General features: G+C 38.1%; 1 protein-coding gene across 20 annotated transcripts in view; it reads left to right on the forward strand.

The window, feature by feature from the left end:
* Positions 1 to 16,435, forward strand: part of NCOR1 (nuclear receptor corepressor 1) — a 152,108-nt gene that overhangs the window by 32,041 nt on the left and 103,632 nt on the right. For all 20 annotated transcript variants that reach the window (XM_027625485.1, XM_027625486.1, XM_027625496.2 and 17 more), the window contains exon 4: positions 10,807 to 10,999. In XM_027625485.1, coding sequence (XP_027481286.1) covers positions 10,807 to 10,999 — 193 coding nt within the window. The remainder of the gene's footprint in view (positions 1 to 10,806; positions 11,000 to 16,435) is intronic.

The following is a 16,435-nucleotide window of genomic DNA, read 5'->3' on the forward strand; positions in this document are numbered from 1 at the left end:
AATCAGTTCTTGGGATTGGGCCCAGGCATTCGTGTATGTCTAGAGTTTCCCAGGTCATTTTCATTTGCAGCTAGGGTTGGAAATTACTGATTCAGATTCTTTAAACTTTAGTTTTCTCACTTGTAATAATGAGGCTAGTAATGGCAGTGTCCTCAAAGGGGAGTATTTGTTGGCCCTTTTCATGGTAGACGTTCATTTTCCCCAATGTCCTTACCATCTCTGCTCTCTCCTTACCCCATCCTTGCTCTTAATCTAAAGTACGTTGAGCTGCTTTTATTAAATCTCCTTTCTGGCTTTCTTGTTTCAGCAATTTTATAAAGAACCTGATTTTCTATTTTAAAAATATGTTTACTATTTAGGTTTGAAGATGATAAAAGGATTGAAATTATTTGGCTGTGTTTAAAATTATTATAAAATAATTTCTTGGTGAAGGTTGTGGAGAGAATTCAGATCACCCTCCTCCATAATATCTAGCAAATATACAAAAATAGCTCTTCAAAAAGGCTAAAAATCACCCTGTATAAAGAAGGAAAGGCATATAGCCACTGCCATAAACTTGGAAAAGTGGCATTCAAGAGAGGACTTAGAAGAATCTTGCATGACTTGGCCTCCTAGTTCCTACTTCTACTCTCAAAGAAGCAGCATTGAAGAAAGAAAGAGGGTCAGTAAAATCCTAGGGTTTCTCATAAATACTCCCGAATTTGAGAAAAACGTACATGGTGAAGGTTTAGTGGTGAATTGTTTGCTTGGGAATTCCCATTGTGCCATCAGGCAGGAAAGGGCAGACTTTTTTCCCAGAGTGATGAGCCAAAGCCCTCAGGACTGGTTACATGTCTGGCTTGTAGAGGAAACCAGGATCCTCAACAAAGGCTATCAGAGCCCCAGCCAAGTTTTCCTCTCCTTTGCCCCATTTCCCTGTTCCCTCAGGCTGTAGAAAAATATAGAAAGCCAAACCCAGTCCTCTATCTGTAGACAAATGCCAGGCAAAGGACCCCTCCCCCCATTCTATACCAGAGAAAATCTGGGTAGGGCTGCACGTGTGTAGTACCTGAGCAGTAGGTAATGATGCCACGAACATGGCAGAGATATGCCTGGAAAAGAAAATTAAAGAAAGCAATACAGAGTGTCAAAATCAAAGACCCCCTATGGGTAAGAAGATGAAAACTGAAGAACTTGCCCCCTAAGTGCTATGCACTACAGGAGAAATTAAAATTAATAAGAAGGTCTTTAAAAGGTACAAGGCGGGTGCCTGGGTGGCTCAGCTGGTTAAGCATCTGCCTTCGGCTCAGGTCATGATCCTGGAGTCCCGGGATTGAGTCCCACATCGGGCTCCCTGCTCGGCGGGGAGTCTGCTTCTCCCTCTGACCCTCTTCCCTCTCATGCTCTCTATCTCTCATCCTCTCTCTCTCAAATAAATAAATAAAATCGTAAAAAAAAATAAAAGGTACAAGGCAACCCAATTAGATAAAATGAAAGCTTGGACATTCCAGTGCTCCCAAGCTCACCAGTATAAATTTGATATATAAAATAAGTAAGAACAAGGACTAAAACAGGTGTGGCTAAGGTTAGACCTTTGTTGTGCAAGAAAGTCCAGAGGTGATCGGAGTGGATGCAGAAGAAAAGGATAGAAATTAAAGCAATTAGAAAGAAGTTGGTAAATATGGAGGATAAATTAAAATCATCCAACATATCATAAGAACATATGTTTCTAGGTGGAGAACCTGTAAAGGAAAGGATATAATATTCATAATTTAAAAAGAACGCCTCTTTCCTGGAAAAGTGAAGGAAGAACTCTGTAGACTGATAGGGCGTACCTTGCTCCGGGGATCACTTACACAGAATGATCAACACTAAGACAGATCCTGGTTCAGTTCTTAAAGTTCAAGGATAAGTAAAATAATCAGGAATCCAGGAAGCAAAGGAAATCCTTGATAGGGAGGAAAGAGTCTGGCTTCAGGCTACTACAGTGTTAGAATATAGTGTAGCAGTAGCTATAAAATGACACTGACATCTAAGAATATTATATGCCGCTTAAGTTTAAGAATAAAAGCAACAGGCAGACAGTTTTAGACATGAAAGCACTGATCATCTAAAACTTCTTGAAGAATTTCTAGGTGATGGAATCCAGCCAAAGAATGGAAGCCATGGTGAAAGGACTGTAGTAAAACCACACACCCCTGTACGTAAAAAGTCTATGTAAGACACCTAGATGAATTATGGTTCCATCACTGAACGTCAAGAGCAAATCTTGAGAAAGTAGAAAGTGGTATAACTACAGGATCTAGAGGTAATGCAGGTATTGGGAGACTGGTTAAAGATACGCACTTGAAAAGTACGCCTGGAGTGATTTGATACCTCTAAAATGGAATTGTTAGGTTAATAAAAAAATTCCCATCTAATGCTTTTCATAGTTTTCCCCTTACCCTTTAGCAGTAATTTTTAGGAACTAATTTCTTATGGTAAAGGCGCATTTATCTGAAGTACAGCAATTCCTTCTTTTTCTTCTTTTTTTTTTTTTAAAGATTTATTTGAGAGAGAGAGCACAAGCAGGGGGAGCGGGAGAGGGAGAAGCAGGCTTCCCACTGAGCAGGGAGCCCGATGTGGGGCTGGATCCCAGGACCCTGGGATCATGACCTGAACCGAAGGCAGATGCTTAACCGACTGAGCCACCCAGGCACTCCAGCAGTTCCTTCTTTTAAGTTTTATTTCACTTTATTTTTTCTCTTAATAGCTGAATAAAAACAAACCAAATAATCTTCACTTAAAAAATATTGTATGTGATTCTTTTGTTGCTTTGTTTTTGCCTGTACATCCATTCATCTGTATATAAGAATAAAAATGATGACTGGGAATGAGATTCATCTAATTTTGGCATTGTTTCTGTGTGGTGGATTTGGGGTGATTTGCTACTTAGTTTTGTTCTGTATTCCTGGCATTTTTTGGTTAGCAAATCTATATCATTTTATGAACTGTGCTCTTAAAATATAAGAGTCATTTTTGGGTGAATATCATCAATCATGTTTTCTAGATTTCATCAGAAAAATTAGTCCACATAATTAGAATATTTGGATATTTAGATGAACAGATGCAGAACAGTTGAGGTAGTTTCAGATATTATAAAAGATTCACTGAAATTCAGATAATTGGTTTTCCTTTGAACAGCAAGAGAAGTCAAATCATGCTTGTAAATTTGAAAATTTAGATGAAATAAATTTTGTTTCAGAGAATAGCCTTCCATAGCTAGGCATAAAAAAAATCACTTGACGTAATTCTAGATGATTTTTGTGGACCACTGTTTTTGAATAACTATGGACCTTATGACATATTCCCCTTAAATGAGGGTTATCTTTTCTTTAAAATTTTTTTAAAAAGCGTCTGCCGTCGGCTCGGGTCATGATCCCGGGGTCCTGGGATCGAGCCCCACATCGGGCTCCCTGCTCTGCGGGAAGCCTGCTTCTCCCTCTCCCACTCCCCCTGCTTGTGTTCCCTCTCTCGCTGTGTCTCTCTCTGTCAAATAAAATCTTTAAAAAAAAAATTAAAATGATAGGGTATAGTAGGTATATTATAGTAAAAAACCCAATTAACAACTTTTTTTAATAACTTTAATTTGTTTTAAAGATATTTAAAGATGATATTAAGAGGTCATGGAAGTCAGTAAAATATAAGAACTTCTAAGTTTAAAAATCTATAGAGATTTTTTAGTATGAAAAGCTGATTTTTTTATACCTTATTTATCCATTCATCAATTGATAGATACTTGAGTTTTCACTTTTTTTTTTTTAAAGATTTTATTTATTTTGACAGAGAGGGAGACAGCGAGCAAGGGAACACAAGCAGGGGGAGTGGAAGAGGGAGAAGCAGGCTTCCCGCGGAGCAGGGAGCCCGATGTGGGGCTCGATCCCAGGACCCCGGGATCATGACCTGAGCCGAAGGCAGATGCTTAACGACTGAGCCACCCAGGCGCCCCAAGTTTTCACTTTTTGACTGTTATGAATAATGCTGCTAGGAACATTCATGCACACATTTTTATTTGACCATGGATTTTCCTTTCTCTTGAGAATATGCCTATGAGTAGAATTGCTTTATCATATGATAGTTCTCTGTTTGTTTGCCATTTGAGAAATGACTAGACTGTTTCCAGAGTGGCAGTACCTTTCCACTGGTTTTAGTTTTTAAAAGGCAGTATGTTCATTTAAAATGCAGTTTTCATGCTTAACTCCCCCAGGACTTCAATATAAAATTGTATTTGTTTTTGAAATTTTAAATGCTAAATTATACATTTATTTATCCATGAGTAGTTTTGTTCTTGTAAAAAGGATGTGCAAGCTGAAATGGGAAATAGCCTGATTTCTTTTTTCTTTTCTTTCTTTTGTTTAAAAGATTTTATTTATTTGAAAGAGAGAGAGCGCACACATGAGTGGGGGTGGGGCAGAGGGACAGGAAGAAGCAGACTCTGCTGAGTGAAGCCTGACCGAAGGCAGACACTTAACTGACTGAGCCACCCAGGCGCCCCTAGCCTGATTTCTTGATGGAAAGAGAGCTTTCTGTACTCAGTGTTTGTCTTAATTGTCCTGTGTCCTGGTAGCCTTGTGTTCTTCTCTAGCACTGGGTGTATTCTACCTTCTGGCTTCGGTAAATCTCGTAGGCAGATTCACTAGAGGTAAAATGTAATACTTGGAAGTTAACTTTTGTAGGTTGAGGGGAAAACCGAGGGCTGAAATCCTGCTTGGGCAGTTGGCCAGGCCCTGTGTACCAGTGGGTTGCATTTGCTTATAGACATTTCACACATAATTTTCTTGCCAGGCCAGCAGTGGCCCTGATTCTAAGTGTTGTGTTGAGGGGCTGGGGCTTTAGCCTAATGCTGGTTGCTTGTTTCTGATAGAAGACCTCTGGCTGCTCTGTGGGGGATGAATTTGAGGTGGATAGACTAGAAGTGGAGAGAACATGAGACCTGAAAGAGAGAGAGCGCGGGCATAAGGTATGGCAGTGAAACGGAGCTTGAGACAAGACAGGCTGGAGTCAGGAGGTGAGGCCACCCAGTCGTAGCAGTCGGCAAAGGCGAAGGAGGAGACCTGGATTAATCTTAGGTTTCTAGCTTGTCGGATGGCTGTTGGTTCCATTGCCGTGACACTGGGATAGAGATCAAGAAAAAAGCAACAAGGCACAGACAGCTTGAGTTTGGTATGAGTTAAGTTTGAGGTTCCTGTGAAACATCCAGGTGGAGATGTATCCAGCATGCTCAGGGGAGGATCCAGATTGGTACATGTGATCCAGGGAGGGCGGAAAATGAGAAGGGCTAGAGTTTAAAGATGAACCCAGAGGGTCCCCGACATCTAAAGATACCATGAGAGGGAAGCCTCTGAAGAAGAGAGAGAGAAAGGAAAATGGTTTTGAAATAGTGGTCTTCAAACAGGTTACTTGCATATTTCTCAAAAGAATATTGAAAAGCTGTATTGTACATTTTTAAGTTGACATCTAAAGTTTTTTATATGTCTTAAAAGATCAATATAATTTGTCATATTGAAAATATTGGCATTTTAAAGCAAAACTGCTCTAATACATTTTTAAACTTCTCTGGTAGAATCTAAATACCACAGTGAATTGATACCCTCATCCACTTAAAATGATACCATATATGAACAAACTTGTCTCTAACAAAACTTCTTATTTTGTTCCTTTTTTCCTTGGAACTCATATGTTAATTCTTCTTTTTTCTCAAAATGTATCCTAATGTGATTCGTTTTGATTATTCAGTCATTTATTGATCAACCTATCTTATAACAACAATATGTAAACGTATCTGTTTCTAAAAGATGATCTACTAAAGAAACTTCTGGATTGAAATATAATTATTATTTCAAGATCAAAACAGCAATCATTTAAGAAAACAAGAAACAAATTTATCAAATATAAGTAAAATTTCATGGAAATGCATCCATGCATTAATGAGATAGACGGGGCTGTTTTCAACATATTACCCATTGATAGAATAAAGGCAGCATATACTCTGTTCTTATTTTTTATTTTGATGAAGGTACCACGAAACCTTATCCACAAAAATAATTTCTTATGAGGTATATACCCTAAATCACATATTTAAGACGAAAATGTTAGTTAACAACTTAAGTTCTTCAATTTTGTTGACGTTTGGGAACTGTTGGCTTGCAGAGGATTTGTTTCTTTGCAGCCCTGGAGGTACGCACACTTGGGGGCCACTGCTTCCGTGAAAGGTCCAAGAAGGGTGAGCCGGAAGCTTTCTATGTGATGCGCAGTTGTGGGAGAAGCAGAGAGCAGAGAGCTATAGGTTTGTTATTCAGTAGTCAGCGTAGGTGAAGAGTGGATAAGGAAGCTCAGGATCTCTGGAAGTTGACGGTTTTAAAATGATCTGTGCTCGTGTTCCCTATGGAGAACTGTCGCATGTGCCAGCAGAAGACTGTTACATTAGACCACGACAAGCAGGGTGTTCCAGTGTCCTGGAACCCAAGAGGCGGGAGAGTTTCAGGAAGGAAGGAGTAAGTAAAGGACAGGTCAGCATATGTCTAAAAATATTCTTTTGCTTTCAGTTTCAGGAGGTCATTGCTGACTTTAGTGAGTGGTGACCTCTTGTAATAACCATGAAACAAGCGATGGGCGATTAAGTCAGAGTCCAGTGAGTTGAGTGAATGGAAAAGAGTAACTGGTGAAAAAGTATAAATCATCCTTTCAAGTAGTAGTAACCTTCTCATATAAAATTTTTGTGTTAGCCTTTCGGATCTCTCTTTAGTTCCTAGGCTAGTCTTTATTAGTCATGATTCTAAGAATTAATTTGTGTGTGAACTTTTTTATTGTGGGAAAATATATGTAACATAAATTTGCCATTTTACTCATTTTTAAATGTTCCAGTTTAGTGGCATTAAGTGCATCCATGTTGTGCAACCATCACCACTATTTCCAGAACTTTTTCATTACCCCAGAGAGAAACTCTGTTCCGATTAGGCAGTAATTCCCCGCCCCCCTCAGTCCCTGGTAACTTCTAATCTACTTTCTTTTTCAATGAATTATTTCATAAATGGAGTCATACAATAATTGTCCTTTTGTGTCTCGGTTATTTCACTTAGCATAATGTTTTTAAGGTTTATCCATATTGTAGCATGTGTCAGAACTTTATTCCTTTTTGTGGCAGAATAATTGTCCACTGGATGATGTATATACCACATTTTGTTTATCCCTTTGTCGGTGGACAAGGGTTGTTTCCTTTCATCTACTGTGAATAATGCTGCTTCGAATTTTGTTGTACAAGTGTCTGAGTCCATTTTCAGTACCTTTGTTCAGAGTCCCTGTTTTCAGTACTTTCTGATATATACCTCATACGTCCAGGTGGAATTGCTGTGTCGTACGGTAATTCTATGTATAGCTTTTTGAAGAACTGTAAAGTTTTGTGGCTGTATAGTTTTACATTCCCAGTGGCAGTGCACAAGGTTCCAATTTTTCCACATCTTTGTAAACACTTGTAATCCCCCCCCTTTCTTAAAACAAGTTAAGCCTCTTTACTGGGTATTAAATGGTACCTCATTGTGGTTTTGATTTGTGTTCCCATAATGATGAATGATGTTGACCATCTTTTCATGAGTTTGTTGGCCATTTGCATTTGTATATCTTTGGAGAAATGCCTATCAAATCCTTTGCCCATTTTTCTTTTCTTTCTTTTTTTTTTTTTGAGGGGTTGTCCTTTTATTGTTCAGTTGTGGGAAGGAGTTCTATATATTCTGGATATAAAAAGCTTTTCAAGGGGCACCTGGGTGGCTCAGTCAGTTAAGCATCTGCCTTCAGCTTAGGTCATGATCCTGGGGTCCTGGGATGAAGCCCTGAGTTAGGCTCCCTGCTCAGTGGGGAGTCTCCCTCTCCCTCTGTTCCTCCCCCTGCTTGTGCTCTCTCTCTCTCAAATAAATGAATAAAATCTTTAAAAAAAGCTTATCAAATACATGATTTGCAAATAACTTCTCCCATTTTCTAGGTTTTCTTTTCACTGTCTAGATAGTGTCCTTTGATGTACTAAAGTTTGAAATTTTGATGAACTCCAATTTATCTGTGTTTTTTTTCTTTTGTTTCCTGGACTTTTGGTTTGATATCCAGGAATTCATTGCAAAATCCAAGGTCAGGAAGATTTCTCTCTGTTGTTTTTTTCGAGGAGTTTTAGAGTTTTTGGTCTTACCTTTGAAATCTGTAATCTATTTTGAGTTAATTTTTGCAGGTGGTCTGTCATAAGGGTCCATCCTCTTTCTTCTGCATGAGGATATGTAGTTTCCCCAGCACCATAGGTTGAAGAGATGGTTCTTTCCCCCATTGAATAGTCTTGGCACACTTGTTAAAAGTCAACTAATGATAGATGTGAGAGTTTATTTTTTGGCTTTCAATTCTATTGCCTTGGTCTGTATATCTACCCTTATGTCAGTACCACACTCTTGATTACTGTAGCTTTGTAGTAAGTTGTGAAATTGCAAAGTAGGAGTTCTTCTAACTTTATTTCTTTTCCAGGATTGTTTTGGCTCTTGGGGGTCCTTTGAGATTCCATATGAATTTTATGGTGGGGTTTTCTTTTTCTCAAAAAAACACCCCAGGGATTTTGATAGAGATTGCATTGAATATGTAGATAGCTTTGTGTAGTATTGTCATCTTAACAATACTAAGGTTTTTAGTACATGAGCGTGAGATGTCTTAGTATTAATTTCAGTTTTCCTTAATTCAGCAACGTTTTGTGGTTTTCAGTGTATAAGTTTTGGGCCTCCTTGGTCAAATTTTTTCCTAACTTTTGTTCTTGTGGATGCTATTTTAAATGGAATTGTTTTCTTTCTTTCTTTTTTTTTTTTTAAGATTTTATTTATTTATTTGCCAGAGAGAGACACAGCGAGAAAGGGAACACAAGCAGGGGGAGTGGGAGAGGGAGAAACAGGCTTCCCATGGTGCCGGGCCCCATCCCAGGACCTTGGGATCACGATCTGAGCTGAAGGCAGTTGCTTAACCACGACTGAGCCACCCAGGCATCCCTGGAATTGTTTTCTTAATTTCATTTTCAGATTGTTCATTGCTGGTATATAGAAATACAACTGAATTTTGCACATTGAATTTATATCCTGTAGTTTTGCTTTATTCATTTATGAGCTCTAACTTTTTTTTTGGTGGATTCTTGATATTTTTCTACATATGAGATCATGTCATCTTAATAGAAATACTTTATGTCTTCCTTTCAGATTTGGAGGCCTTTTATTTCTTTTTCTTGCTGAATGTTCTGACAAGAACTCCCAATACTATATTGAATACAAGTGGCAAAAGCAGGTGGCGCCTGGGTGGCTTAGTTGTTAAGCATCTGCCTTCGGCTCAGGTCATGATCCCGGGGTCCTGGGATCGAGCCCCGCATCGGGCTCCCTGCTCAGCGGGAAGCCTGCTTCTCCCTCTCCCACTCCCCCTGCTTGTGTTCCCTCTCTCACTGTCTCTCTCTCTGGCAAATAAATAAATAAAATCTTAAAAAAAAAAAAAAGTGGCCAAAGCAGCCATCCTTGTCTTCTTCCTAAGGCTTTCTACTGCACTATATTTTGTGACATCATTGTGAATTTTGAGAAGATAGTGGGATTTATGTCTTGAATGAGATTTCAGATTTTTTAAAAATATTTATTTGAGAGAGAGAGAGCACAAGCGGGGGTCGGCAGAGGGAGAAGGGGAAGCTGACTCCCTGCTGAGCAGGGATCCTGATGCTGAGCTTGATACCAGGATTGTGGGATCATGACCTGAGCTGAAGGCCCACGCTTAACTGACTCAACCAACCAGGCACTTGCAGATTTTTGAAATATAATAATTTTATAGACCTCAGGGTTTATTTCGTCATCTCTTCTAAAAAGGAAACCTAGTGGTGGGGTGCCTGGGTGGCTCAGTCAGTTGGGCACCTGACTCTAGATTTTGTCCCAGGTCATGGTCTTAGGGTTGTGAGATTGAGTCCCACATTGGGCTCCATGCTGGGTGTGGAGCCTGCTTGGGATTCTCTCTCCCACTCTCTCTGCCCACCCTCCCTCTGTCCCCTTCTCTTAAAAAAAAAAAAAGTTAGAAAAAAACAAATAGGAAACCCAGTGATAATCCTTTTCATTGAGAAATGTTTTGTGAAACATTTGTTTAAAGCTTGGCCACAAAGTAAAATGTTGCTTTTGTAAATACTTTGGTAGGAAAGGGAAAGTGAAATTAATACCCACACACAGTACTCATGTAAAGGAATCAGAGACAGATTCCTGACGTTTAAGATGCTTATGTACTTGCAGAAACTAGGCAGAATGCGTATTTTGGGGGTCAAAATTTCAAAGCAATGTTACATTTCCACTCAAGAGACTCATCTTTAAGTCTTAGTACCTCACAACTCAAGTCATTTATGTTTCCATGTACAGTTGCTGGGAGATTTGTTTTTTCCTGCTTGTTTTTATTATTGGTTAAAAATGGTGGCTCTTCTAGTCTAGATTGTACTAAATTCAATTATTACGGCATAGGTTTAAAAATAGTGTTTTAGGGATATTCCTCAGCATCTCTAAATTTTCTGCAAATTGAAATCTTTTGTTATGTCTTTCACTTTACTACTGCCACTCCCATCTCCCCTGAAGAAACTTTTTTTTATTAGAAGTTTAACAGCACTTTATGTACATTCTTCTTCTGGGGGGGGAGGGGGGAGGAGGTTCACTTTAGTAGTAAGCATAATTTTCTCATTTATTTCAAAGTCCAACCAGGGATGTTAGCAGGAAGTTGTATATCATTTTACAATTTTCAAGTGTTTCTTTTCTTTTTATGTGTTAGGCCTCAAGAAAGGAGAACTGGATATGAACAGTTTCACCCAGGGCCATCCCCCGTGGATCATGATTCCCTGGAATCCAAGCGACCACGTCTGGAGCAGGTTTCTGATCCCCATTTCCCGCGCGTCAGCGCCGCGGTTTTACCTGTCGTGCACACGCTGCCAGAAGGGTTGAGGTCTTCTGCAGACGCTAAGAAGGTAAATATTTGTGCTCTTCCCCTGCGGCGTCGTCGGTCGGTCTGTAATGTTTATTTAGCCATATCCAGGCATGGCGCCTAAAAGAAAGTCCGATTATGCCAGTCTCTACAGGTTAGTGCTATGGGAAAGTAAAAATTTTGTTAAACCTGAAAACCACATGTAGTGCTCCATACTTTTAAAGTCAGTACTTTTGACTTTTTGGTAAATGAAAACAATCTGAGGACTGCTGTAAAGAAAAATTGCTATTGAATAACTCTCAAGCCTTTTGTACTGGCTCGCTGGGCTGTAAAATGTGGTCAGTTGTTCTCAAGACAACCACAGTTTTGTTCAATTTAAATTAAATTTAAAATAATCCCCTTAAATTCAGTTGCAATTACCATGCTTATACTTTTTATAAAGAAAATAAATTTTTTTCTAATTTATGTAAAAAATAGTTTCTTTAGAAAATTTGAAAATACAGAGGAAAAACATTATCTGTAGTTTTTTTAATTTAAATTTTAGTTAACATAAGGTGCAATATTGGTTTCTGCAGTAGAATTTACTGATTCATCACTTACATGCAACACTCAGTGCTCATCACCCAATCCCCATCACCCCTCTAGCCCATCCCCCGCCCACCTTCCTTATCGGCCCTCAGTTTGTTCCCTATCCTTAAGAGTCCCCTACTGCTTGTTTCCCTCTCTCCTTTTTTTCTTTTCCCCCTTCCCATATGTTCATCTGTTTTCTTTCTTAGATTCCACATAGGAGTACAATCATATGGTATTTGTCTTTCTCTGACTGACTTATTTCACTTAGCATAATGCTGTCTAGCTCCATCCACATTGTTGAAAATGGCAAGATTTCATTTTTTTGATGGCTGAGTAATATTCCATTGTATATACATGCCACATTTTTTTTGAGATTTTTTTAAAAAAAATTTATTCATTAGAGAGAGAGCACCAGCCAGAGCAGAGCAGGGGGGAGGGTCAGAGGGAGAGGGAGGAGCAGACCCTCTGCTGAGCAGAGAGTCTGACTCGGGACTCGATCCCAGGACCCCAGGATCATGACCTGAGCCCAAGGCAGACGCTTAACTGACTGAGCCACTGAGGCACCCTGTGCCACATCTTCTTTATCCATTCATCAGTTGATGCACATTTGGTTTCTCTCCATAGTTTGACCTATAATTCTGTTATGTTAGAGAGAACTACTTTTATTATGTAACTGTATTTTGTGACGTTTCAAACAGCGTATATTGTGAATTTATGAGGACGTTCTACTAAGATCAAACCTCTTCTTGTGTTTGTTACTTGCCTTTTGTGAAATGCATGTTTGTGCATTATGCCCTTATTTTGTTACTGAGTTTATCTTTTTTTTTAACTGTGTATTTTGCTTATCATTAAATCTTCAGATTCGGAAGTTCCTGGCACTTAGTAGGTACTAAATAAATATTTGTTTTAGAAATAATAAACTAATTCTTTGATGCTCTTTTAACAGTATAGTGTTAACCCTTTTGCTATCCCTGCCCCCCCCCCTTTTGTTAGCAAATCTTTCTCCCGTAATGTTTATTTACCTTCATGGCTAATGGCCCTTTTCAACCTGAGATCAGATAAACAAGTACCCACACATTTTCTTTGAGTTTTTATGCAGTGAAAAGTGATTTAAAAGATAATGAATATGGGGGCACCTGAGTGGCTCAGTTGGTCGAGCATCCAACTCTTGACTTTGGCTCAGATCATGATCTCACAGTTGTGAGATCAAGCTCCAAATTGGGCTCCACACTGACTGTGGAGCCTGCTGAAGGATTCTCTCTTTCCCTCTCCCTCTGCCCCCCTCCCTCTCTCTAAAAATAAATAAAGATAGTGAACATGGGGGTGCTTGGATGGCTCAGTTTTTTAAGTGTTGGACTCTTGATCTTAGCTCAGGTCTTGATCTCAGGGTTGGGAGTTCACGCTTCACATTGGGCTCTACAACTGGATGTGGAGCCTACCTAAAAAAAAAAAAAAAAAAAAAAAAAAAAGATAGTAAATATGTCTTCAGTTTATTTCCAAATAGTTCTGCCAAAAAAAAAAAAAGGTTGATGTGTGCATATGGAGAGAATGCAAAAATAGCAAAATGTTAACCAGTGAAGGATAAAGGATAAATGCTTTTCCATTATACTGTTCTTTCAACTTTTACATAAATTTGAAAATTTGCAAAATAGTAGGTTAGGTGGAGAAAAGCTCTTTTGTGATCAGCTAGAAATAAGCTCAATTTCTGGGATTTTTGAGGCCTGCCTTACTATGTGAAATGTATGTATTATAGTCTGTGGGTTTATAAGAAATGTTTTGTACCATTAAAAAAAAAAGAAAAGATACAGTGAATAAAAGTCTTCTTCCATGGCTGAATAAATTACTACAGATGTTATTTATAGCTGTAGGATTTTTTTTTTTTAGCAGAAAGAGATCTTAAAGTCTCATTCATTAAAATGTGACATGTTGGATCATAGTATATCCTATTTCCATTTGATAGTAGAGAAAACAGATGTTAAGAAAAATTAAGTGCTGTAGGTGATGCCTGCTGAGTTGGAATGAAAACCCACGATTCCTGCCTCCTGGTCCTACTTTTCTTCCCCACTAAGTTGTAAACCATGACTTTTTTTTTTTTTTTTTTTTAAAGAAATAGGGATTTTGAAATAGGGATTTAGCGTTTGTGGGGTTTTTTTTTTTTAGTGTTGTTAAGCCCAAGTGTATCTTTTATAGAAGTAGATAAGCCTGAAGGAGAAAGTAATTTACAGCCTCACCAGTTAGAGGTAGTTGTTAACTTTCTGATACTTTGTTCTGTCTTCCAGTGGGTATCTTAATGTGCTCACTTTGTACATTGTATGTAACTATTTTTGCTTAAGTATGTCATGAGCTTCTTTTTGTATCAGTTAAGTTTGCAACTGTATTATTTGGGGTTACTTAGTATTCCATATATGGATATAAAGTAATTTGTCATACATGTAGGTTAACTTTGTTCATTAGAGCAATGACATATGTTCTTCAGGCTGATTTTTTTGGTGTTCATTCTTATTTCTTTCCTTAAGGTAATTCTTATTAGTAGAATCAATTTCAGATCAGTCGACATACTTTGCAGACTTTCATGGTTGTTTCCAGATTGCCCTGCCAGAGTAGGACCAATTTGTATTCCTGACAGCAGAGCATAGGGTGCCCAATTCTTGTGGAGCCTTGCTGATGCCGCGTAGTTGTTGCTTAAAAAAATAATTGTTAACTTGATAAATTTTTAACTGTGTTCATTTGATTTACAGTAAAATTTACATTTTTCATTTGTTTATTGGTTATTCATTTTTTGTTTTGTGAATTGTTTTTTCATATCTCTTCATTTTTCTGGTGGTATGTTTTTGATTTTATATTGAGTTGTAGAGTTCACATTTTGGAAATGATTTTTCTCATTTGCCTTTTAAATTTCTTATTACTGTCTTGGTAAATAGAAGATTGTGTTTATTTTAATCCATCAGTCTCTCTCTCTTTTTTTATATATCTTTTGCTGTTGGCTTTTCTGAGCCCAAGATAACATGAATACCCTTTTTTGTTTGAGGCTCCCTGAGATTTGCTAATAATTCTCATGTGAATGTTTGCTCTTATTTGGCTTTTATTGTGATAATAAGATATGAGGTAGGAATCTAACTCTTTTTCCAAAATAGCTATCAGTATGTTCCAACACAAGAGTATAAACTCTGTGAGGGTGAGCATCATGTCTGTTTTGTTCAACCTTCTACTTAGTGCCTGTCACATAGTAGGCACTCAAGGAATTGTTTTTTTGTTAAATATTTCACTAGAACAGAAGTCAGTGGAAAATACTGCTTTGTAATAGGAGTTCTTAGGGCGTGCATCAGATCACCTGAGGAGAATTTCCAAAATCTGCAGAATCGAAATACAATGTTTTGCTATTATACGTGTTCTGTGACAATTGAACTCATATGCATATGGTAGGAGAATGTTTTAATATAACATGGAAGTCTTGGTGGTTCATAAGTGATTTTTTTTCCTGCACGTTAATGTTTCAAAGCTCTCAGGATCAAGCGGTCTCATAATTAAAAGAAGTAGCCTTCATGATGTCCGAAGACCTTAAGAAGATTTGAAAATTAGTGCATTCAAGAACTGCTCTGCTTTTCACTGTTAAGCTAACTAGTGGAGATTCAAGTGTCAAAAAGAAACCGTAAAGATACTACCTCCTGTGTTTTTTGTTTTTAAAGTTGATCAAGATGGTTATACCCTGAATTGGATTTTTTGTTTTGATGAAACATACTGTTTTCTATTGGAAGCAAATGACCTCAAGGATTTACACCTTAACAACAGAAGCAGTGTAAAGCTAGCAAAGGTTGACTGTAGGCTGATTGCAAATGATACTGGAGCTTCAATTACATTATTACCTCTATTAGAATAGTTACTGTTTTTGTTAGTGCTCTGCTGACAAAGTTGTACAGGTTTTAAGTAGTAGCCATAATCCCATTTTCCCCAGAAGTCTTATATTTAGCATATACTATTACAGAGTCTGAGATTTTTCAGGAATACACATATTTTAGCTGAAATCTCTGTTCCAAGGTGTTTTGGAACAGCTATATCCAGGTATAGTTATGTGCATTCTTGGTTAGAATTACTGATTTCTCAGTTGCTTAATCATTATTTAATACATTTGGAGCTCGATAGTCCTATGAACTGTACTCATCCTAGGCTTCTTATAGCCTGAAGAAAATTAGTACCTTAATCTAAAATTCATGTGCTTTACAGTATTGGTTATAGCTTCACCTTAGACTGGAATTTAATAGACTGTGTGTATGTGTGTTGACAGGGTGGTAGATTTTGGGTGGAGGGGTTTTCCTTCTGCTGTAGTTCTCTGCTGATTTGGAGGTGGAATGGGTGACATATTTGGCTTAAGAGATCTTATGTGCACTGTAACGTGGGCAGGCTTAGTTGCCCTTTATAAGGGTAGGCCTAGGTGTTAGTAGCAATAAAATTCCTAGGTCATTTCTGTATCTGATTATTGGCCCTTGGAAAGTCTGAAAAGTTTTTGTTTGAACTCTTGGCCATATCATAGCTGCTAAGTTGGGTGGGCACGCAGATTTTACATGGAGTTTGTAGTTTTCCCAGCCTACAAGTTCAGACCTTTTGAAGAACCATTGTAAGGAAATGGTTAAGAAATTGGTATCTTCCTTTGTCATGATTGCATTATTATTTCCCCAGATACTCTCTACAGTCTCACTGTTGTTACACTAAAGGCTGTTTGGCCTCTTAGCCACCTCCTTCTACATAGCTTTTAGGATATTCAAAATAGTGAATGATACGTCTACACTATGAAAGTCGTATAGATGTCAATAGGGTGTGTTGTATGTGTGCGTGTATGAAAATTGCTACTTTCGGACACCGGATAGAGAAAGAGCATACATGGCTCTGCTGTGTTTTAAAATGGACTTTTTCA

The sequence above is a fragment of the Zalophus californianus genome, chromosome 16, assembly GCF_009762305.2.
Source record: "Zalophus californianus isolate mZalCal1 chromosome 16, mZalCal1.pri.v2, whole genome shotgun sequence".
Lineage (NCBI taxonomy): Eukaryota > Metazoa > Chordata > Mammalia > Carnivora > Otariidae > Zalophus > Zalophus californianus.